The following is a 25,372-nucleotide window of genomic DNA, read 5'->3' as shown; positions in this document are numbered from 1 at the left end:
CTGAACACTGTAGCTAGTGTTGCATTTTGCTCTTAAAAAAAAAACCAACCATTTTAAAATGTGAATGGAGATCATTTTTAGAACAAAAATCTCTACCTGGTAAAAAAGCTAATTTTTTATCTGACTGTTATTAATACACTAACACTTAAAATATTTCAGAAATAAATATAGATTTGTATTTAATATTATTTTTACTCTTTTTAAAGGCAGGAAACTTCCCCATGATTTTGAGCAAAATATTGTTTAGGGATTCAAAGAATGCTTAAAAACATTTGCCTCCTTGATATTTACAAGTAAGAGAGCAAGTTTGCATTTCAGATATCTTTAAATAACAATCACTAAATAATCAATTTGTTTGCATAGAGAAAGTAGAAACAAAACATCTTATGGTAAGATTACAAACAGAAAACTTGCTGTACTTTATGTTTTCCTGCCAAAAAGAAGAATGCTATAAATTCTGTACATTCTAAAGCAACAGGAAAGAATTAAATAGGGCAGAGCCATATACAACAATCTCATGACCCATACTAGAAGGCTGTGCCAAGGTGTTTTCATTGACCCGTCAAATGTTGTTTCTCATTGAAAGCTATATATATCACCAGAAATACAGATGCAGCTTACAGGAACTAAATAAGTCATTGTCTCAAAGAGAAATTTTAGTAAACTTAAAAAGCATAATTTAATATTATTACTTATTCCAGTATGTTTATACTTCTTACTAAAAGGGTATTTTAGCCGTCTGTTGCATCATCTAAATCAATATCCATGCGAGTTTTCCAATAACTTAATGTTCTCAGTAAGTACATTGCTCCACTACTTAGCAACTTCAAGTTAACAAGACGACTTTTTTCCTGTGTTCAACCTGGCAACAGTAACAAACATTAGGGGATGTTTTTATTTAATACCTCATAATTTACTTTTTTCTCCTTGGAGAAAGGAGACAAACTGTTTATGCTCACAACAGTATTTAATACTTCATAAATCTTGGGAATTCAGCATAACCATAATATAAACACAATATAGCATATTTAAATTGTAACTAATGCTACATTACACAGATCCATAACAGCAGACATGGATTAAGCGCAAAGAGAAAACAATTTTCTTTAGTGCTTTAGTTACTTGATATCCCCATAACAGAACGGATTAAATACAACTAGTATTTTAACGGTACTTTTAGTCTAACTGAAAACATAGCAATCTAGCCAGGGAACAGATTTTCTTCATACAGTAATTTTATTTTATTCAGTTGCTGATCTGCTAATAGTTTAGGCTCTTTATCCTGAGAAAGTCTCCTGTTCAATTACCATCATTTTCTACACAGCATTTCTCCAGAACAAAATGAAGACAGGTTTTAATGTCTATTTAAACTGTTACAGAAAGAAATTTAATTTTTTTACCCACTGATAAGTAGCTGAACTGTATTGCTCTTCTTTGAAAAGGCTTTGATTTGTACTCCAGAAAGATCTTCTCATCAAGCAACAGGTGAAATGTCAGAAGAAACAGTATCTTTGAGATGTTTTTTCATTATATATCATAAGAGATGACTATGCTACTGGAGGATAGTGTATCTCAAGTGTGTATTTCTCACTCACGCAAAGGTTAGTGTGTTGGTCTTTAGAGTTATAGTTGATGGGGATGCTCTAGGTTTTGCTCTAAAAACAAGTACCCTTTCTTGTACACCAATGTAAATGTGGAGTCTTTTGAAGTCAGTATTTATTAAAGGACTGTCAAGCTGGAGCAACTCTTACTGTTGTTTCTAAACTCATGTTACAGAGTCTATTTTGCGTATCTCTGTTCAAATACAAACCGCCTTGTATAACATGCCATAGCCTTGCCTTTCAGACACAGCTACCTTTGGTGGGTTTTCCTAAGCAAGGTCTTCCGTACCTGCGAGCCTGTTATTCACTATGTTGTGTTTTTCCCAGAGCCAGAGAACAGCCTTGTCTAAGGTTTTAACGGAATCCATGGACTCTTTAGCCATTTCTTCAAAATGCTGAGCACAAGCCTTGCATCCAAAAAAGTGGTGAATGTATCTCCGCATGATCTGAAGTACTATTTGGGGATTGTCTTCAAGACCTAGGAAGACAGATGATAGATGCATTTAGCACCATCTGGACAAATATAGCTTCAACATAGGCACTTTAACGTACATAAAAGTGAACCGTGGGAAAAGAAAAGGAAATGTTGCCACCTTCTTGTTCCAAATTTACACCTCCACTTTAGAGATAAGAAACTAGCCACTTTTATAATTTAAAGATATCCATAACACATGTGCCATCATATAGAACCTATACCTCAGTAAGTCACAAAGATTATTAGAGGGATTAAAAGCTTCGCACAGGTCTTAGAAGAAATACTTCTCCCCAACAAAATACATATATAATATTGTCACTGAGCAGTTGAGGCGAGACATTTAGAAACCAAATTATTTGGCAATAAATAATGTAGAGTTTAAAGTGATCTCAAACAGTACATTTCAAAACATACTGTTTTGAAAGGTTGTCTGCGATATCAGACACAACTACAAGGCAATTCTTTTAAACACACTAAGGTTCAAAAAATGCTAGGTAAGTGATAGTGTTATTAAAAATGCAAAGTAGCTATTCATACCAATACACACTAACACGTTTAGTCTATACAACTGTGTTCAAAGTTACCCTGAACAACACATTAAAATAAGAGTTAAAGGTCAAGTGCTCTCTACAGTGAAATTTCTCCTTTCAAAGAACATCTTACAATTTGAGGGGGAAACAAACTTGACTAAATGAAAATCAGACATTAATTTTTTTTTTCAAAAGCCCATTATCACAGTGTATTTTGAAATTGTTAAAACACGCAAAGTCCATGCTGTCTATACTTCATACAATTCTTCTGGAAGTAGAGACTTTAATAACTAAATGAATATTTATGTTATGCATTCACCATTACCTTTATGCTCAGGCACTAAAGTTATGGTGGCCTTGCTACTGAAAAACCAAGAGTCAAAACCCCTCTGGTAAGTATTTCACAAGGTGCCTGTGATATCTGTTTGTTACTCCATAATTCTGAGGTATTACAGAATACCAGAATCTCATTACAGTTATTAATTCCACGGCTTTTTTGGCAAGCACTGAATGCATACACATAATAGCTACTCAGCAGCATTTGAACTTTCAAGACCAACTGAGGAATTCCTTGTAAAATAAATACAAACACATTATTCTTTCTATAACATTCACACTTTTACACTAAAGATAATGCAAAAGAATCATTATTTTATTCAGTAGTAAGCTAAGGTCTTTACAGATTGCAAACTTTTTTGTGGGCCTTTACTGTGACAGCAGGTAGATCTGTAAGCGGCTTGAAAACCTGATATAATTTCTTGAAATTCTAATGGTTTCATCTCTGTCTCACAGATTTTCCGATTCATGCTTAATTGACCTAGTAAATTATGCCAAAATGTATTTACAAATACACTACACGTTACCATGAACACACACTTGTCAAACGAAACACATTTTATGATGCAGATTGATCAAATTACTGACTCCTGCAGTTGAACACCTCTACCACGAGTAATTTACAATGCAGGTTTTGTAGGTTCTGTAGTAAAGGATTACGGTGCTTTGCTCGCTGTCCTATTCTGGTAGAGAATAACAAACAGTTTGGTAGCACACATGCCCTCTGTACATGCACTGTTTTTTGGGAAAAAAAATCCTCAACAAAACCTATTAAAAACTATCAGAGTACTTACCTGTTATGTATATGAGAAATGCATGAAGACTGTCATAAACACCTTTATTTAGAACATTATATTCTTAAACATGGCACCAAAAAAAAGTCTTTAAAGCCAAAAAGAAATCATAAAAAGCAAACAATCTCTACTCAGACATTCAATATTTGTGATTGAATAGGCACGTATAAATAAAGGCTATGAGATTAAAGCAGATTAAATTACAGTATTAAAAGAAAGGCTGAAAAATAATTTTGGAAAGTTGAAACAAATTTCAGGCAAAACAGTTTTACCATGTATACTAAAATATGTATTTAGAAAAAAACAACAACAAACACAACAAAAGTAACTACTAGCAAATAACCTCTTTATAGAGGAACAGAGATTCATACACAAATTTAATTATATCTGGTTATGCTTTTGAAAATTCATTTTGTGGGGAGGTCTTTCAAATTCAGCAACAGATTAAGAAGAATCCAGATAATTTTTTTATAAAATCCACAAACCTGTCTTATTCACGCCAATAGATCCTATTACCTAAAAACACATTTCATGTAATTAAGCATGCCTAGCACTAGATTTCTACAATGATTTTATACATCCTTGGATGTAAGCAGTTCTGTTCAGAGTTCCTTTGGATTCCCTTATGCTGATCCCACTGCAGGTTCAAGTTACACTGTTCAACATTAAAACGTGTCAAATATAAACCAATAAAAACATTATATCAAGAAAGCCATAGCAAGTTCACACCGACTGCCAGACTCTGCAAGTAGAGGAAACTATCAAGAAAAATACAGCTGCTTTAAAAAGAAAACAATTGCAAAATGGCTCATTTTGTTTGTTTTTCTTTTATCAGCCCAGAGATGAATCTTCTATTAACATCTGCCATGTATCATCGTGTAATCCTCCTTTTCTCTTTCCTCCCAAACTACTGCAATTCAGGGTAACCCTAATCTTTAAAGTGGACAAGAACCATAAAACCCTACCTGTGGTGGGAAGGATTAGGGAGTACATCATGCTTTTTAGTAGATGGGATTTAAACAAGCAATAAGGAGAGGAAAACCTCCCAAGACATAATCCGACAGTCTCAGACTGACCCAATTCTTTCACCATAAGAAGTGATCATCACATATCTGTCCCGATTTAAATCGATGGTTAAGTGTGCCAAAGAGTTTTCAGGTTCTACAATGTATTTTTAACTTCAGACTGACCAGAGCTCACACTTAAAACATAGGAGCAATTTAAGATGCAATTTTGTATAGTTAAATATTAAAAACATTTTTACTTTTGATTAGAACACTTTTGGCAATTGGGACAAAAGGGGAAATTTAACCTATGCATGATCCTGTTGAACAGCTAACATATCATCCAGTACAAAAAAACCCAAACTCACCAGGCAGAACACAGTACTAAATTAAAGAGATTCAACCTACTGTCCCATGAATAACAAACAAAACAAAACAAAGAGAGAAACAGAAATCAACAACAGGATGATTAGCTATCCAAAAATATCCCTATTGTGCAGGAGATTCAATATTAAGAATGGAGAGATTTTCACTGTGACTGCAAGTAATGCTGGACAAATGTATGTATCCATAATTTGAAATAATCAAATAATTTATTTTTTTTTAACATACAAATCAGCAACTGACAAATTGCAAATTTCTGAGTTTTATGATCTCGTAACTTTCCATCTAGCATTCTTACATTCCTTGGAAAAGACATTAAAAAGGTTTAAATGAAAACTAATAGAACTATATAACCAAAGCATTGTCCCGACAAGAATAAAAATATATGAAGGCAAATACTTCAGCATTAGTAATTCTATTTCCATTGTGCAAGGAAAATAGATTATATATCCAGCATGTTTCTTAAATAGGAATCATCACCAGAGTATTAACACTCTGCTTCACAAGGTGCTGCAAATCTAAAAATAAGCAATTTCATAGAGTACTTGCAAAGCAGTATATCACTGCACAGATTAATGGACACTAGGTACATTCAGCTGAAAAAAACCCAATCATAACATTTGGTATTTAAGAAATAAAATTACAGGATTGGCTAATGGTTATACAGCTTTTATAGCTACTAAACTGTACAGTTAAATCTCATTCTTCTCACATTAAATTAACAGTGCAACCTCAGGTAACCTGAACAATCTTCACCCCTTTTCACGTAGTTCAAAATTTCTTAGTTTGAAACGCTCTCCTTTTTCTGCTTTATTGTTCGTGTCTTTAGGGCCGCATACTTTATTTACCACATTTCTACGCAAGAACAAATTGACACGCTTTCCTTCAAAGCCTTCCCCGCTGCAGTACAGCTATGCTCTGACCCCTGCTGGTACAAACCTGAAAGCCAAGCCTCAAAAGCCACTGTCCTCCACCAATGTATTAGTTGAGTATTTACACACAGAAAAATTTGCTCTAATCCGTTACTTTTTCTATTGCACAGCAGAACTGCTGCACACATTTGTCTCGTCCTTCAAGTGTCTCACATAACTGCTGCTTACCTGTATTTATCAAAGCTTTTGGTCGCAGCGCAGCTTGAACAGTTAGGGTATGAAACAGCTTCCAAAGGGAACAGGTATAACCTCTCAGCTCTGGTCTGCTGCCCTGACATCCCACCCACTGAATTTTCTTAGTGAGAAATATCCCAGAAATCTAGGAAGAAAAAAGGAAAAAAAAAAAGTATTTAAGATATACGCAGCTCTGGGACCTAAATTCACTACTGAATATAATGGCAGTCACAGTTGATCCTACCTTGAAATTGAGGTGATGCATAGATAAAGAATAGTAAATGACTCTCTCTGCACTTGTTGCTAACGAATTCATGCTTAAAGCAAACAAATTTTAAACTTATAACAATCCTTAAGTCTGAGATACTCTGATGCACCATTATAAAACTCATCCTTCTTGCAAACATATTACATGATACACAATGTACAGTCACTGATGTCAAACCTACTAAAATGCACATCACAAATGTCTAATTAGTCTGACAGAATACATTAAGTAGCTTAACTTGTGAAGTTTTTTTTAAGCACAGTATGAACACAACACACACACAAATACTACCGTAAACTCTGAGAGCTACAATTTCCCTGGGCACATTAAAAATTCTGTATTACTCAGCAAGATCTACATGACTTACAGTGGTAAAATCTTAACAGGCTAAGATGTAGAATTAATTATTATTTCTTCTTAAAACAAAACCACTACTTATTCATTATACCTAAAATCCAGTGCAAGATTTTAGTTTCTAAGACTTATCTCTCTGCTTCCTAAAACACACAGGAGATTCCCAAATTTCAGACAGCAATCCCATTTCACGGGAAGAAAGACTCATATTAACTCCTGTACAAAGATGGCCCTATCACAGGGCTTTGCACTATCAAAGTGAGATGGGATTCCTAGCGAAGCCTTTACTGTGCCAGGAAATAAGAGAGTATTTGGGCAAACTCTTCAGGAATAATGTCCATTTCAGTGGATAAATTTCCCATTGCTTAAACTCTGAACTTCAAGAGAATCCTGCTGATAGCAGGCATAGCAAGCAAAGGCAACTCAAAAATATCCACTGGGAATCTTGCATCATTTGAAGCTGACGTTAGGGAACATGTATATGTTAGCGATTGCTTGCTCATTATAAAACTGAGACAGGATTGTATATTTCAATTCTCTCATTTCAATTTCTTAATGTGGATTTTTCTTCTGGTAATGATTTAACTTTATTTTCATTTTAACCTTCTTATAACTCCATTATGACTGAGGGACCATCAGTAAGTGATGTCTTAGATTTATATAGAATCTTATCCTTTACTAATGCTGTATTTTATGCTGGAAACTAGTAAGAGCTTACCCGCATTTTGTTGTTGACCAGATCTAGGATAGCATCATAAGGGATTTTGTCTAATGGAAGGCTCACCAGCCACTCTTGCAAGGTCTCTAACAACTTTACCACAGGCTGACGGCCAGGAAAAAGCTGAGGAAAAAAAAAAAAAAGGAAGAAAATACCCATATTTTAAAGCACAAATCTCATTAGCAGCAAGACACTTTTATCTTTACCTAAATGTGTTGTTCCTGTCTTTAAAATGCTTCAGATTTTCTTTGGTTATGAGCAAATTAATTACTTGTTCTGCTTCCAATAAAAAGCCATTTCACACTAACTTTTGCTTACAAAATTTAACAATTTGCATGCACAAAATGTTAACCAGTAAAATGAAGCTACTCAACAGCAGGCAGAAATGGTACAGAACAACTTTTGACAGATTATGTAGAATTTCGCATTAAGGTAGTTCAGCTCAGTGTATAGCTCAAAAAGGAGCATAAGACCTAAGTGAATCAGAGAGGCTGAAATCCCTTCTTACTCTTAGAAGATTTATCACAAAAATTAGTTCTTATAAAATATTTGTTCAGATTTCTGTAAATGTAGATGACGTTGGTTATCTAGGAGAGCATTTTCCTTTTCATATGTGTAATAGTGATTTCCAAAGTGATTTGGAAATAGTGACTTCCTTAATTTGCAACTTAAAGAAGTCAGAGTCTGGCAGATGAGTGTGAGGAACTGCAATTCAGAGGTAATACCATTATTTTACACTAGAAATGCTATGTTGCTTCAGCAATAGTTGTAATTACTATAGAATTAAGTAGAGTAGGCATACCATCCTCTAAGTACCCTTCCGGAGGGAGCAGTATTTCAACAGATGGGGAAATAAAGTCCCTGGATCTGTTACATTAAATACATAAAGCAATTTATGACAGAACATGCTATACATATGCTAGTATATTCTGCAGCCATTGTCCAACTATCAATAATATCTCTAATTCACAGACCGCTTACTTGATACAGGCAAATCTAACAGGCAGGAATTCCCTTTTTGCTAATTATCTGTACTGTATCTAACACAAAGGACCCTGTGCATTGTTTAGGTTCAAAGATAACTCTTAAATAGTCTGTAAAAAAACAGCACACCTCTGAACTACTAACGGCACACTACAATTACATTTTCTCCTGTAGGAGCCACAGAATATCATGCATTATTATCTAAAAGACAATAGTTGCACAGTATCTCAGGTAGGTATCAGTCTCATCGAGTACTCAAAAAACAATGGACTTCTGCACTGATTGCCAAAAACCCTAATTCTAAAACAACGAAAATTCCCCAAGTAGGGAACCAGAGACCTCTGTGACTTAGGATTTATCATCACTATATACGCTGTTACACAGGAAGATAGTATAAAATGTTTCCTAACGGAAACACCCGAGAATCATGAATGAGAACTAGGAGGAAAGTGTTACATGGCAAGAGAAGGCAAATAAAGGACAGCAGTCCCCACTTGTGCAACGGCAGATGAGCATGCAACTAAAAGAGAGCATTCCCCATTTATGCACTAATAGCCAGGGAAGGAAATTACATCAGCTGGCTCGGAGCCATCACAAAGAACAGAGGATGTTTTAGGGATAATATGATGAAAAGATTACCACTACACTTTCTTAAAGAAATGAGGCCAGCTAGAGATTTCTGACCTCTGATGGCTGCGGGGGGCCAAGAAACTGTCTGTCTGATTTCCAGATAAATCCAGATATTTGGAGATAGTTCATATAGGCCTTATTATTTCCTTAAACAGATACTGATTAACTTTCTTTGAAATAAAACAGTGTTAGCTGCTCAGTAAGTAAATATAAAAGGCTGACATTATAAAGTTAAATTATTTCAATTTTTTTCAAGTCACATCACCTTATATTACATATATTGTCCTTTCGCTCAAATGTAATAGGCAAGCATCTTTATTTTTGAAATACCTCAATTATTTTGAAATACTCAATTAATTAAATTCAATACCTCAATTATATTAAAAATTTAGACAGAACTTACTAATATCTCCAAATAAACCACCATTTGTCAAGTACGCACTAACGAAATCCAAAAGTCAAGAATGAAAAACAAAGGTTTTTTTAATCCCGCTCAGTTACAATAGCTACTTATCTTGAAAATCTGATAAATGGACTATATTTACAATGTTTGTTCAATATGCTGCAGACTACTTAAGCTTTATTTAATTTCAAGCGCTCTAAGATTAAATTAAAATGCATTTCAACTCTATAAGTATGTCAGAATGGCACACAATAACTCAAAAATAACATTTAAAGAAACCCACAAAACTATTTTTTAAGCTAGTGAGGAAGCATATATTTAAACATTCTGAAAGACATTTTGAGAGACTTATGTCACATAATAAATTTTATGTTAGAGTCACTTTATTCTTACAAATAATCAAAGACTAGAAGTGTATACCTTGGCAGAGATGGTAACAAAATCCTTGAAGGTCTTTAGCTCAGCTCCCTCAAGTGTCTTGTGCGTAGCAAGCTCTACCCTGAGCAGGTAATGCAATCCCGATTCAAGGTCAGCCATGTACAGCTTAGATCTGAAACACACATATATAATGTTATAAAGTGGCAGGTTTCTTTCGCTCATTTTCTCACCAGTCATGAAGGTAAAATTGATATATAGTAGGTGTCATTAAAACCTCAACATTTGCCACTCCACGGTGATTGCAGTATATCCTACACCAGTATGGGAAGACACAGCAGTTACTTCAGGTGCTCGGTACGGTGAATGTCAAGTTCAATGAGTTTCACTGTACTCTCTTAAAAGAGTAATTTTATGTCATTTTGTTCAGAGTTTAGACAAATGAAGCATAACCACACACAAGAATTTATTTTATATTTGACTAAACTTTTTGCCTCTCAGCCAGCTGTACCTTGTAGTGAAATTATAACCCTGACATTGTCAGCAAGGAAATAGCTAGTGTAAAGAAATTATAGCTTCTCTTCAGGATTGACCACAAATAGAAAAATGACATGGAATGAAAAAAGGGAGACTTTTGTTGAACAAAAGTAGATTATACACAGAGCAGGAGTGCAAACAAGACTGAAAAAGGTCAATGTTGGAAAGGACTGAATCTAGAAATCCTCTCCCAAACGCAGTAGTTTTACTGTAGGTTCTCTGCATACAAGTTTAACAGTCAATTTTAATCACACCAGCTCTTAAGACAGAATTAGGTACCTTATTACAGGTACAAGCAAAACACGTAAAGCAAATTAAAGATTTTAAGAGTTCTCTCTCACAACCAAATATCTTCATAACAACAAAAATACTTCACAAATTACAAATATATCAAGTAAAACACCCTATCTTTCAATGCTTTCAGAGTACAAACTCTAGACAGTATGATACAGAGCAAGGTAACCAAACAGAAGTTCACATAGTTAATAGAGTTAAACACTTCTTGTTAAGAGTTCAGCAGCACTATTATTTCTAAAATCAAACAGAATTAAAAGAACAATCATTCAAGAAACTGGCTAGCCCCACCTCTTAAATAACATGCAAGAAATAACATATTAAAATACAGAATAATCTATATTCTTAACTCAAACTACAGACTTAGTCTGAATTTATCTTCTTAATAATAACGTACTCACTTAAATTTAAAAGAACAGCAAAATTCTGCTTCAAGTTTCTTAAATAAAGAGACATCCATGTGAATGCATGAGGGTCCCCCAAAGAATCCTACTTAGAAGATACTTGGACTTGAGACTCACATCAACAAGATTTTGTCTTGCTGGAAAGCAGCTCAATTTAACTAAGTTGTTTTGATAACAGAATGTTTAATATAAAATATTTTATAATAGTCATTGAAAGAAGATGACACCAATAGTGTCCACAAAAGGAAAATAAGTACAAAATGAAAGCACTCAGTCCTACATCTTTTCCATCTAAAGATGCTGAGGGATTATCTCTCTGCAAAGCCTTTGCATCCTTCTCTCAAACAAAGAGGGAAAGAGGGTGAAGATAAACCTTACCGGATTTTGTATGATAAACATCTTTTACTGCAACTTTAGTATTTTCTATTATACTTGCATTTGACAAGCACTTTTTAGTGGGCACTGCTTCACTGTTATACACACAGAGAATTCTCATTTTCTACAGAAATGTTATAGCTTGTTATTTTACTATTTATTTTGTCAGGGACACCAATTACTTGCTGAAGTTTTCCAACAATTCAAATCAGTGATCTATATACTTCAGGCAATGGGTGACGAGTCCATTGGTATTTTTAAGTCAATTAAGTATTTAGCAATACTTTTGGAGAAAAACATTCCCTCCATAGCAGTGCAGATGCTTGCTGCTAAAAACCAAATACTGGCAAGCCCTCAATAATTTCACCTCTGAATTGTTTGAAACACTGCTCACAATCGTAAGGAAGTTGTAACCTTGATGCTGGAATTGAACTAATTCACAAGTGTTACCTGAATATACTGAGAAATGGATGAAGTTGAAGCAACAGCTGAAAGCATTGCTTTCAGCTTCGATGCCATAATTTCTCCAGTGTTAAGCACGAACGCCTTTAATTTTACTCGGCAGAAGAATGCAGATCATTCAGTAGTAAGCAACCTATTCAACTCAAGGCGCATCACCTGGGGTGGAATGAAGTAAAATTTTGAACTGCACTAGGATTTTAGAATAAATTACAGCACAGCTTCCCACATGGCAAGAAAAAACTGCAAGCAAATTTTTATAACCAAGTATTGATCTGAAAATCGAGGGTATCACTTACTTATCAAACTCTTTCCACACCTTGATTTCTGTACTCTCCTCTTTGTTTTCTTGAACAGGTAGCTGAAGTGGCAAAAGAAGTTTTTTTCTTACACCTGGCAGTGACTTTAAATATGAGGAAAAAAAAGACCGTAGAGGCTTCAAACTGCATATAAACGGACAAAGTAAAGATTACTTTTAATCTCAGGCTAAGTGAATATCCAAAGCAAATTAGCATATTTATAAAATAAGATACTAATTTTGTTTTATGTTTTACAGTCCTAGTGCGACATGTTATGTTTTGATACAAAGTGAAATTAAATAATGTTCAATTTAGGAATAGTAGTAACAATCATTTGGATTAGTGGTTTGAAATTCCATTCAAAATAAGAACACACCATGTTCATCAAAATGTCCGTTAGCCTTACACAGGCAATGTTCACATGGAACAAGTATTTTGACTTAGAAGCAAGTTTTTTTAAGAACTGTGATGCTTCATTAATTTTTTTCCGCTTTTATTTCGAAGTGTTTTCCCTTCAGAAGTATCACAGTAATAGATTAAAGCTATAAATAGGCAAGTGGTAAGCAAAAGTAATATTAGGTCTCTTACTAAAAAAATAGAGGTAACAATATTAAATGGTTCATTAAGAACAACCAGCTCATTGCTCTCAGCATATCAAACTCCATATAACAAACACTGGCTTAGAGCTTTTATTTCCAGTTAGAAACACTACTTCAAATCATCTACTTAACAATCTACTAACTTAACAAGCAGTATAAACTCGTTATTGTAGTGAAACACCACAAGGGTTATAATTAGCCACCACACCATTTTGGCTAATGTTCCCTACTATATGATGAAATCTGAGTTCCACTGGCATAACCCATGTCTGTTTATTACAAACACTCACAAAGAGTAAACAAGACCACTAGACGATGTAATAATTGCTAGAGAGAGCTCAAGACAGGCAATTTTCAAACACAAAGAAACTGAACACACAACTTCAGTCAGTACAACGTATTGGTTACACGCCAGGACACAATGTCATTATATACATGCAAAAGAAAGTTATAGAATAACTTACTTTGTATGAAAGGAAGCTATGGAAACTGGTTTTATAGCTTAAGTGAACCTCCCCATATTCCTCAGACAGGTAACTACTTACATGTTAATTAATCCATGGGACCCATTTGGATGCATCAGATAACATGAAGGGACTGAGGTAATACCAAGTTTCTCAAGAAAAGGCTTATCAAAATTCAATGCTCTCTTTACAACGATGTTTTCATACTGGATCAAGTCTAAGATAACCTGGATAATGAAAAGATGACATGAATTATACATTATTCAAGGAACATCTAATCTTGTAGGACAAGACATATAAATAGGTGAAGCGCATCATCCTTTAAGGGTATCATTAAGCTGTTCACCAAGGAAGTATATCTACGAGTATTCTGTGGACACTAACAATTTCAGTTAAAGAAGATTTACTCTTCTCTGGAAATTATTTACTCCTATCTTCCATGTTTTTTTCTTGGTCTATCCTGATCTTTTCCCTTTGAAGTCTAACATCTGAAGAAAACATGAGAATAAAATGTCCTCGTAAACCTCAGATAGCCCAGAGGATATTCCACAGGCACCAACAGATTTATGTTTCATGTTATATATGTAAGAGTCTAAAGGCAAATTTTCATGTAGTGAAGAAACACTTATTTGGTCCCACCACTTCTGGGCATTCCGATGTCAAAATCCATGACTTCAAAAACAATTAAGGGCTCCACAGGAGTTAAGGCTTTCCTGGCAAGCCCTGCCAAAGCAAGCTGCGTGGTCTGTGGTGTCACAGCACCCAGCTGTCTGTTCAGCTTTTTGTTTACTAACCCCGCAGCAGAGACTCCATACAGGAATAGGTGCCTATACCTCAAAAGTTCCAGTTCACAGTCCAGCATCTTAGCTCAAACCAATCTTCATCAGCTGTTTAAACCTGATGCTGGGCTTTGGGCTTTTGCACTAGAGCTGCTGGGAGTGGGCACAAATTTCTTTGCAAGGTGTAAAATTCAGCAAAGGGTGGAGGAGGCAGAAGAGGGTGGTAACATCAGGATGCCTCAAAGATTTGCCAGGACTCAACTATCAAAATTCTTTGCCGACTACAGCCAAAGCTGCACCTACAAATATGATGACTCGGTTATAAGTAATGAAAATTTGCCCTTTAAAAGAAAAGCTTAAATACTCATTTCTTCCCTTCTTAAATCCTTCAAGATCCCACTACTAAAGGCGTCCTCTTTTGCCATTCTAATGACCACACTCCTCACATCCTTCCATCAGCCTATGCTCTTATACTACCATTTCAAATGTTCCATTCTTATCTACAAAACCTTCCATGCTTCCGACTCTTCTTACATTTCTACCTGTCATTCTTTTACTTTTACCCCTCTCTGCCTCTTCTATATCTTTTTCCTGTTGTTATTTTCACAGTTTCCACTATAATTTTCCCTTTCAGGTGAATATTGTCTTTGCTACATTTTCTCTCACTTTCAAATTTGTAATTTAAGAGACCCTTCCTTCCTTCCATCAGTGATAAGCGCATGGCTTTCCTTTCTTCAGCTGTTGTGACTTTTATTAGGTTTGTTCATATTGTCTTATACTGTAAATTTGAAAACAATGTTATTTTCTATTTCACTAAACTATTCTATAAAGCTAAAATACTACATAACATTAGCAAATATTTTTTCTTCTGAAAGCAGACTCCACTTTCTGTTAATCAGATGACACTCAGTCTTTCCCTATAACAGCAGGTAATAAAACTAAAGCGAGTGTGATAAAAAGCTGAAGAACTTTATAATCATCACATTTCTTCTCTTCAGTAATGCCCACTTGTATCAACACAGCAGCTTCCAGAAAACAAATGTCTGGAAGCAGCCTGCTTCTGAAAGTGATTCTCGCTTTTGGCAGCACACTCTCCTCCACTTATGCAACTGGGCCATCTCAGCATCAAATCTAATTAGAAACATTTCACAGACATTGGATGTTTCCACACAGATTATGCCTAGATAATTATGCAATTTATTTTCTTTACTTATCCCAGATCTTGGCAGGAAGAGAAAAGTAACAGTTGTCTAAGCTAACAGCAGGCTCATTAGGTGGTAAAATGGTGCCAAATCAACTATTTTATTGGGAGGGTGGGGGAAGCAAAAAACCAAAGACTTCCACTTCCTCACTTCCTCAGAGCTGTGAAAATAATTTTATGCTATCGTCTTAATTTAGAATGTAATTTCCTAAAACCTATACATGAAGAAAGAGAATCAGAGAATTCACATTATTATGAACAGCTGAAATTACAGAAGCTGCCCAGAAGAATGAATATTATGAACGGTTCTCTAGCAGTAACAAAACAATAACATAATCTGACAATATTTTTGTTGTGAACTTCCAAATCTTGAAAGAAAAAAGAATTGTGCTAACAATGAAATTGATAAATTAATCTTCCACTAAAACGTGAATGGAAGTAGTTAACATGACATCACATTCATTTGTAAGCACGTTCCTCTGTGTGACTAAATGCAACAGCCCTATATAATACCTTGACTTTGTGATATCTCAAATATTCATGACCTGCCCTTTATGACCCTTTAATTCAGTTCTATAATCAGAAATTTTGTTGCTTGGTTAAATAACAAAATTCAGCTGTGTTATGATAACATTCATTCATATTCATTATGTGATTCATAAGTCATACATTACCTCTCGTCCAACATAGGAGTTATTACTTTCAAACACAATGGCAGTATAATGACGGCTGTTCTTGTCAAGAAGAGAAGTAACATCACTGGACCTTTTAAGAAAACAAAAGCTATTTAGCACAGGTAGAATGCAATACGCTCACTGTTATTGATGGAATTTCCTTTTACAGTCTCGTAGCAGAACTGATAGTAAGAAAAAAGCTTACTTCATCTTTAATAGGACCTTCTACATTTTATTTCATTAACATAGTAAGTGTACACCAGCTGTATTTTAAACACGGAACTTACGAAACTGGATCCAATGGCGGGCAAGCAGGCGGTCTCAACTCTTGGGAATGGTTCTGTAAGAAGTCAATCATCATCTGACGAACTGTTTGCAGCTCTCGATCTGCTCCTGCTGAGTACAGGTTACAAAAAAAATACAACACTTCGGAAAACTGGGAAAAAATGACTCGCATGCAGGTTTTCATACATTCTTATGCTTTTCTGTGTCAGGTTTTTGTTTTAAATTTGGACTTTAAAAAAACCAGAATACTATTTGGCTGAAGAACAGGAACTAAGGATTTAGTTGTAGGATTTCATTTTGATGTTGAGATGAGATCATATTTAAAAGCTGTCTTCCCACTCCAAAATTAATAAAACCTCAAGATTTTTCCAAATCTAACCATCAGCGTGCCTTGCTGATTTTCTCTTCAAACAATGCTTCATTCTAAAACTGTGCTCATTTTCACAATAGTTGGTGTGGGCAACTTTGGTAGCTTTTTTGCAATAAGGATATTCACCATGCATTAAAAACTGCAAAGGTGTACCATTCTTACCAAATGGGCCAGGTGACGTTACAAAGCCATGTAACAATATGAGGAAATAATTGAAGTGCGAGAATACTTTATTTACTTTAAAAGAAATAAATTAAAAAAGCAGAAACTCTCACAAATGCCAAAAAGTAACAGGTACAACTACGGTCTACTTCTACATGAAGGGTTAATGGTGCAGGTGGCTTCTCTTCTGACCTCTGGCCTTTTAAATGTTAATCCATTGAAAAAGACAACATTACTTTTGTCCCCAGACAAACCACCTCAAGCTGTGATCCTGTCAGACACACAGGATAAGCCTGTTTTCAGTTAGTCAACATCTGAATAGGGGTTCTCCCAGTGACATTGAGGATGCCGGGAAAGTGGCTGACAGATCAAAAAGCACGAGAGTTAGGATTGAGCAAACTGGATCTCATGCTGATGAGGCATGTGGTGGAAAGAATTTTAAAAAATTATCTAGCCATTTGTGAAAGTTAAGAACTACATTTCAAATAAAATGAGGAATGTGAGCCCTAAGTTCTTGAACAAATGTTCTGCCTGTCTAAAATTCTGCCTGACATTCCATTTCCATACAGTACTTGTAATATCATATCTTAAAGAGCTACTTAGTGTCCATCCCATCTCTAGCTGTCTAACCTAACTGACAGGCAAAGGGATTTTGCTTATTGTGTGACACATTGCTGGCTGATAGGATAACTGCTTTGGGGATTTCTTACAGTAGGATATTCTTACCTTTGTAATTTTCTCCAGTAGTAAACTGCTTTGTAAATGCTTTGAAGTACTATGCAGGAGGAAAAAAAGTATTATTGCTTTGAAAATAACTCACTGTATCAGACAAAAGCTCAGTTTAGAAACAAAAATGGCTTTCAAGAGTTTTTACTTTTTACAGCTCTAATTACAAAACGTTTTTATCTATCTGTTCAGAAGACGGTTTTACCTCTTAGCCTATGAGTTCCAAAGACCTGCTTCTCAACTATATGAGGGTAGCTCATATATACCAGTCGAAACTCTGATATACAATGAAGCCAACTTTTAGAGGAAAAATACCATAATGCACAATTCAATACTGTATATTGATCCATTACTGCAAACATTAACCCAAACACAAATTAACTGATCACCAAATCAGTATTACCAACTGTATATATACTTAGAACACTATTCACATTTTCTCAACTCCCTCCAGTGGTTAAACAGAATATATAATGGAGCTTGACTGCCTTCTGCTATAAAAAATAAAATAGAAGAGATTCGCTGTCTAATAAAGAGTGCATTCCAATTTACACCCAAAACTTTAAAGATTAAAAAAAATATTGTTCTTTCTATCAGGGTAGAACATCACAAATTCTATAGTGAAACGTCTCCTGTTCCCTCTCCTGTCATAACAAACACAGCTTATTCAATCCTCTCCATCCATCACATTCTGCTCATACTTACAGTTAATAATGTGATTATACAGATTGACAAAGACAGACAAGTTAAAAATTGCACTTAGACCTGAAAATGAACAATGGTAGCTACTTCTGGCAAACATAAGATCCCTTTTAAAAGCCAGTTTAAGCAAATTATAAAATTAATTAGAAGAATACTGAAGGATCGATCAAGGGTAAATTTTTAATTGGTCATGGAATCAGCTGACTTCATGACGCAATTTCAATATATTACCTTTACTTTCACATACCAAAGCTAAAACCACTAGTAATAATCAAGAATATTTGAATTTGAAACATATTTACACAAATTGTTATTATCTAACGAATATATTAAAACTAGGTGTTATAAAAATGTAACAACATAGTACTTTCTAGAATGGTATCTTCTTTCAATAAGAATTTTTCAGATTCAGAACTGGGGACTGAATTACTGCTATAAATAACTGCATCAGCTATTGCATTCAGCAAGAAGAACTCAAATTAATCTTTTATCAACTCTGCAGTTTTCTCAGCAAAAGCAAAGCAAAAGTCCAGCTAAAGAACAACTAGTTACACATAACACACTGCGCAAGCATGTTTGTTACGGTTTTAGTTACTATAAAGCATGCATCATTTACCTAAGGCAACATATTATGCCACTTACCCTAAAAGTTGGGTAATAATGAATACCATATTCTTTGCACGTCTCATAGTTCTCTTCTTCCCCACAATCCAGCACACCCACTCTAATTGCAGATTCCCAGTCTGAAAACAAAGATATCTTTCAATGTTCAGCAGAAGTGATCACAGATCCCAGCTGATGGATTACCCTGCTTCCCACGGAAATCAACAACAGAACTCCGATAGATTCCAACAGCATAAAAATCAAGCCCTCGGTCGATTCTCATTTGCTATTCATTTCTATTGTCAAGTGTAATACAATCTACTGACTTTTAAAATAACTAAAGCCTCCCTGTTTTTCTTAGCTGTATCAGTATTTTCAATACACCTAAATAAAAAGAATCCCAGCACACAAAGTAGCAGTTCCAGGGCTGAAGACATTTTATTGAATCCAGGAAAATGAAATCGCGGCCAACCGAACACTTGTAAGATACCAGATAGTATTCCCTCATTTTTCCCATTAGCTAAGCTCATAAAATAAAGCATGCATAATATATATAACTGAATAATATTAATCCAACAGTTACACATCCACATGGCTGTCAATTACAAAACCATAAATTTGATGCATCTTGTATTATAGCTGTTTTCACAAGGACTCACTATTTACTGAACTTATAATTTTCTCAGAGGCCTCCAGAATTGCACACAACCCAAGGCTCACATACTGTCTACTGAAAGCTGTCTTTATCTTTTAGTATTGTTCAGGAATACATTAGATATCCCTCAAAAAATATCTGAGTTTTAACCAGAGTGCTAAATAGTTGAGTTTGAACATCACTGTAAGTTTCCTTTATAAATGTTTCATAGCAATAACCACAAGAGTTCAAGTATTTCTATAAATATGTTTATATAACTTCAGTAAAAGCTTTCAACTCATTTGTAGCTTTTTCCTTCTCATTTTGCTAGGAACTTATCTTTTTGAGCCATGCTCGCTGCAGCAGTCACTTTAAGGAAGAACCGCTCCAAGAGACTTCTTAGACAGTTACTTTTAAAAGCTAAGCTAAATGAAAACAGCTGTGGGCAAAATTTGAAGGTACACCACAATTCCCAAGTATCAATAAAATTTAAAATTAAACTTGCTTTTATAGCAAAGAGCATGGAAGCTTCATCAAGTTCAAGATCTGATTGACAGCTCTATGCCTAGCTGCTTTTGAAATTTAGCTTGACCTTTATTTGTCTTTGGAGGAGGATGGGGCAGCTGATGGAGAATTTCCGTTGTGCTGAACATGCCAACAGCTGAACAGGCACCAGGAGTAACTACAAGCATGCTAGAGCAGATGGGCATGTATTCACAGGAGCACAAAAGATACAACAGTCTATTTCATCAAATAAAATGCAAAATAAAAAAAAAAAGTTTGGCTTCTGGGTATCTATCTCATTCAACTTCCACTACTCCTCCTCCTTTTTCCACCTGTCTTGATCCTCCTCCATACAATGAATGGAAGCACTATGAGCCTAATGCAAATAGCCTACTCCCAACAATGCAAACCCATCTCTAGCTAAATACTTGGGTTAAAGAGCACCAGCTGGGATGTGTGCTGCTTAGCATTTGCTTCTGCTTAAAAAGGAGCTTTTCCTTTCTAAAGGATGCAAAAGTTGCTGGACTGCACAGCCTAGACTGTGCAAGTTTACAGTGGCACTGTAGCCTGGATTGTTTTTTTTAAATGCTGATGAATTTTAAGTTAGCATTAGTATTCTTGAAATACCAACTCACAAACTATATGAAAGGGGTAGGTGAGTGATATCATATTAACCAACACTATTTCTGTTTATGCTAAACAAGTTCCAACGAATGACATGAATGTATTGGACAACTGGAAATCCAGCAGGTTGGTCAAACCTCCCACTTAAGAAATGCTACAGAATACCAACACACCAATCACAGTGTATTACGCGGAAGATACTTTCTTTGCATAAACCTTGTGTATTCCCTCCAGCAGGTAGATGCAATGCCGTGTGTTATTTTCCATTATGAAGTTTCAGTCAGGGAGATAAGAGATGCATCACAAGGAATCTCTCCCTGTGTGCTACTTGAGTTATGTATTTTAAGACATAGGCTGCTTCCTGCATAATGACAAGGTTTCTGCAGTTCCCCACCAAATGTGTTTAAAGAACAATTTCTAGAAGGAAATCATTATTGCTAGATTTGGAACAACAATTGCTAGATTTGGAACAGTTACTCCAAATCCAGAGGAGCAGATTGCTTCTGCATATAATTCAAGGGTTGTTGTATATGGGATTTCCAAGGGTTTGTTACTTCCACACAGAAAATTACTATACATAATTCCAGCCCACAGGCATTTTGGTGGATAGATTCAATCATCTTTTAAGACAGAAAAAGTACAATTAACTATAATGGCCACTTTGGACACTACTGCAATAAAACTAAATGTGTGATTAGGAATGCAGCAGCAATGACTCTAAGCTTAAAGCTGTTCTGAGAGGAGAGAGAGTATCAAACTGAAAACATAAATTACACAAAAGCAAGCACTGCTCCTGTTTTTCAGGAGGATTACGTTCTGCTATGAAGTTTGCAAGGACTGTATTGCCAAGATTTAACAAATGAGAAATGAAATAGAAACTAAGTATATTAGCACAGGCCTTCTATGGACAAAGTAGTTGCACCAATTTAACTGGACTATACCAAATTAGCAAATACAGCCACAGTGATCTCGGCGTTCTCTAATGTAGATGAGTCTGCATCCTCGAAGGTAGCTGTAATATCCTAGCAGATGAGTAAATATTTTTGAAAAACAAATGTTGAGACAGCCTAAGTGGGCAAAATGTTTTGGGGGGTTTTTTTAGATGAAGCTACCAACAAAAAGTGTGACTGTTCTCAGCCTTCTACTAAAATCCATTCATTCCAACTTTAAAATGGAAACATTTTGCTGACAAATAACACCAGAAGCCAATTGCATTTGCTGGTACTGCCAATGTCCACAAACACAAAAATCCACTTTTTAAATTAAAGTCTCCATAAAAACTCAATGGATTAAAGAGTAGATAGGCATTTAACTGGTTATAGTAATAAAAGTGCATAACATCATTTGCAGTTATCATGACTGCAGATGAGAAAGAAAATATATATTTGACGAAGTCATTACAAGTTACAAAAAATATTGCCTACAGAGGTATCATGCTGCTGTAGTAATATATAAACATGTCCCTGTCGTATTTTAACAAAAGCTCTGTTCAGTTCAGGCTCTTCATGATCTTCACTGCAGTGTTCAAACACCTCCTTGTTCTTACTTTTCTTCAAAAAAAAAGAAAACCTAATACTATTTTGGCCACAAACAAATAAAATCAGAAGGTGAAAATGTTACACAAACTTATGCAAAGAAAACAGGAAAAACTTACTGCTTTTATAAATAAAAAACCCATGCAAGTAAGGAGCATTTGAAATGCTCTGAAACCATTACCGCTCTGTGTTTCTCCATTTTTGAGCTTCTGCTCATTAGTCAGCAATCCTCAGCATTTGACGAGTTCATCAGGACCTATTTTTGGATAGGCCTCCATTTCCGTATATCTAAAACCACGTATACCTAATACTGCACCTCCACTTCATGTTCATTGTTAACACTTTTCACATAGAAGGCTGCCAGAGAAAAGCCAGAGCTCTTCACTCCCTCTCAAACTGAAACCATATGAATGCATTAGAACTGCTGTCTCCATCCTGGAAACGTCTCTTGGGTCAAATACTAAATTAAGAGTAGTTTAAAATTCGTTAACACCACTATATTAAGCATAACATTTACTACAAATTTGATCTTAAGTCTTCTCCCCACCAGGTACTGAATTTAACCAACACCTGAGGGGCCTGTTTGTTTCCTTACCTTAGATTTACAAATAGAGTAAAACACTTCAGCACCTGCCAAAAAAACTGGGCAGACAGAGACACAGCAAGGCAGGTCTCCCTCGGTATAAACCCTGGAGGCCACCATTTCTTTTTAAGTCACTATTTGATAAATCTGAAAATCTGACTCTCACTGAGCTTAATTTTTCTGTTATTTCCTGGCGGTCCTTCTCCCCCTTCTAGTCCATTCACGCTATATTGAATTTGCCAGATAAAAATCAAACACATGCATGGCCTCTCCAGTACCACAATATTTATTTTTCGTTTAGCCGCTAAAATAGGCTAGTCTCTTTACAAAACATTCAGAAGATAAAGATCTTGCCTAGTCTAAACATACCTCCTGCGCCTCAGCGCATCCACTCGCACACTGCAACGCACACTGACGCCTGCGTGTAAATCCGCAGCTGGATCGCTCTGTGTGTGTGAGAGCTGGTGATGTTTTGTCCCTGGATTCCTATGAAACCTTTAATTTGGAGACTTGCTACTATCATCCTCGCCTCGCTTTGTCCTGTGTGCCATTCAGGCCGCGTGGCAAGGGCCGTGCCCGCCACCAGAGAAGCGAGAAGAGGGACGACGCTCACACGCCGAGGCACCGCGGCTCACGCAAAGCACGGCCACGCATGGCAAGGCACTGCCGCAGCCCACGGGTGACACAGCGAGCCGAGGTCCCGCCGCAGCCGAGCGCCCCACGGGTGACCACTTGCGCCGAGGCACCGCTGCGGCCCACACGGGTGCCCCGGCCCCGGTCCCAGCACCGGGGACCGACGGCCACGGCCCGGGCACCCGAGGGAGGCCGCGGGGCGGAGGGCTGCAGGCCAGCGGGTCAGGCCCGCGGCAGCCTGGCCTCACGCCGGGCGGAGCCGTGGAGAGCCGGGCGGCGGTGGTGACCGCTCCCCCGGGTGCGGGGGCCCGGTCAGAGCCGGCCGCGGAGGGGGCGGCGGCAGCGGCGCCTCACCTTTGACGTCCCCCGCCAGGGCCCGCCAGGTGGGGGCGAAGGCGATGCAGTGGCCGCAGGACGAGCTGTAGAACTGCACCACCCAGGCGGCAGAGGAGTTGAGCAGCGCCCGCCGCACCGAGCCGGCCGTCAGCACGGTCAGCGGGTCCTCCCCCGCCCGGTACAGCCGCGCCGCTGCCGCCGCCGCCAGCAGCAGGACCAGCAGCGCCAGCGGCCCGCTGCCGCCCGCCGCCGCCATGTTGGGACGCCAGCGGCGCGCGGCGAGGGGCGGGGCGGGGCGGGGCCGCGCCATAGCAACGCGCCGGCCCTGGCGACGCGGCCTAGGGCCCGGGCCGCCGCTGTGTCCCGTCCCCCCTCGGTGCCTTCCCGGCTCTGGCGGCCCGAGGGGGAGGCCTGGCCCCTGTTTCCTTCTGAGGGAAGCGAGGGTCCCCCGTACAAAGAGAGCGAGGCGGCGCCGCCCGCTGCCCCCCCACGCCGCACCGGCCATAGGCGGTGACATGGCCTTTCCCCAGGTGGGGACGCACCTGTTGGCAGCCGCCCCCCACGAACCGCCATGTCCTCACCCCCTAGCCCAGGAGGTGCAGGCGAGGGAGGTGGTAGGGTCGCTTCTTCCCAAGCGCGTTACCAAACCCTGGTGACAGGGACGCACCGCGAATAAACACTTTCCCGCTGTGTTTAGAGCCATGTTTCCCTCAGGGGGGCTGTCTAAGGAAAAAGGTAAAACTGAGGTTAAAACAATAGAGGTAGCTTGGTGACCGATTTTACGGGGCAATCTGTTACAGAAACAGAAGTTTCAACTCCATGAAGCTTCTCACCGAGAAGAGATTAAAATAGCACGGCCTTTGGGTCGAGAACTGTTTCATCCCAAAGTACATCACTCGGCAGGAAAGAGCCGTTTCCACTGAAAACTGAAGATGCAATGAAAGGCTGTACATAGGACGCTGTGAGCTCTGAAGAGGTTGTGAGAAACTCTGTCTTTTTAGTAAATTCAGATGGGTTGTGTGCTAGTAATGGATTTTAGCACCTTTTATAGCTGTAGCCACAGCATGAAAGTCTCATTTGTAAATACAGGCTCAAGAATTTTCATTACATTAACAGAGGCAGAAAACCAACAGAGAAAACGTCCCCAGAGGACAACTTCAGAGGAGTTTAAAACTCAGATAATGAAAGACTGAGGTCCCCAAAAAGACAAGTCTTGCTTCTGTTACTCACAAATGCTTCTTTTAATCCTTCAAGAACAAGTAGGAAACAAACGGATCCAAATTCTTACTTCAGGCCCACCGGTGTAAATTCAGAGGTTAGAATCTAGTTTATTATTGTTTCTGGCCAGTAATCCACAGACAGTACAAGGGTGGCAATCTTATATACAGTAAAAATCCTTTCCTCTGAGAAGTGAGTAACAGATTCTGCCACCTTTGCCTTTTCTTTTCTTGATCTTTTCTTGACCATTAATGTCTGAAGTTGTTCAGTCACATATCTTTTGCATCCATATCCACAGCTGTAAGTTACATGATTGCTTGTATCACGTCCCAGCTGAGGGATTTTCTATCTCTATTTTTCCTGGGTGTTGTAAGCAACAAAATTAGTTGGTTGCAATAGTGGAGTCCAAC

The 25,372-nt window shown here is 37.4% G+C and overlaps 1 protein-coding gene across 3 annotated transcripts in view; it reads right to left on the bottom strand.

Annotated features, from left to right (window-relative positions):
- Nucleotides 1-24,016, bottom strand: part of QSOX2 (quiescin sulfhydryl oxidase 2) — a 29,150-nt gene extending 5,134 nt beyond the window's left edge. Inside the window, exons 1-11 of one of the 3 annotated variants that reach the window (XM_075170736.1) lie at nucleotides 23,763-24,016; nucleotides 18,935-19,035; nucleotides 17,591-17,639; nucleotides 16,335-16,443; nucleotides 16,048-16,138; nucleotides 13,475-13,620; nucleotides 12,331-12,474; nucleotides 10,008-10,137; nucleotides 7,571-7,693; nucleotides 6,225-6,375; nucleotides 1,891-2,079 (exon numbers count right to left, since the gene is read on the bottom strand). In XM_075170736.1, coding sequence (XP_075026837.1) covers nucleotides 1,891-2,079; nucleotides 6,225-6,375; nucleotides 7,571-7,693; nucleotides 10,008-10,137; nucleotides 12,331-12,474; nucleotides 13,475-13,620; nucleotides 16,048-16,138; nucleotides 16,335-16,443; nucleotides 17,591-17,639; nucleotides 18,935-19,035; nucleotides 23,763-24,000 — 1,471 coding nt within the window. In that variant the 5' untranslated portion in view covers nucleotides 24,001-24,016. The remainder of the gene's footprint in view (nucleotides 1-1,890; nucleotides 2,080-6,224; nucleotides 6,376-7,570; nucleotides 7,694-10,007; nucleotides 10,138-12,330; nucleotides 12,475-13,474; nucleotides 13,621-16,047; nucleotides 16,139-16,334; nucleotides 16,444-17,590; nucleotides 17,640-18,934; nucleotides 19,036-23,762) is intronic. The other 2 variants (XM_075170735.1, XM_075170734.1) reach the window with 2 other exon arrangements.
- Between the last annotated feature and the right edge of the window lie 1,356 nt (nucleotides 24,017-25,372).

The sequence above is a fragment of the Calonectris borealis genome, chromosome 21 (genome assembly GCF_964195595.1).
Source record: "Calonectris borealis chromosome 21, bCalBor7.hap1.2, whole genome shotgun sequence".
Taxonomy (NCBI): domain Eukaryota; kingdom Metazoa; phylum Chordata; class Aves; order Procellariiformes; family Procellariidae; genus Calonectris; species Calonectris borealis.
Note: the sequence above shows the minus strand (reverse complement) of the source record. Positions and strands in the feature narration are given on the sequence as shown.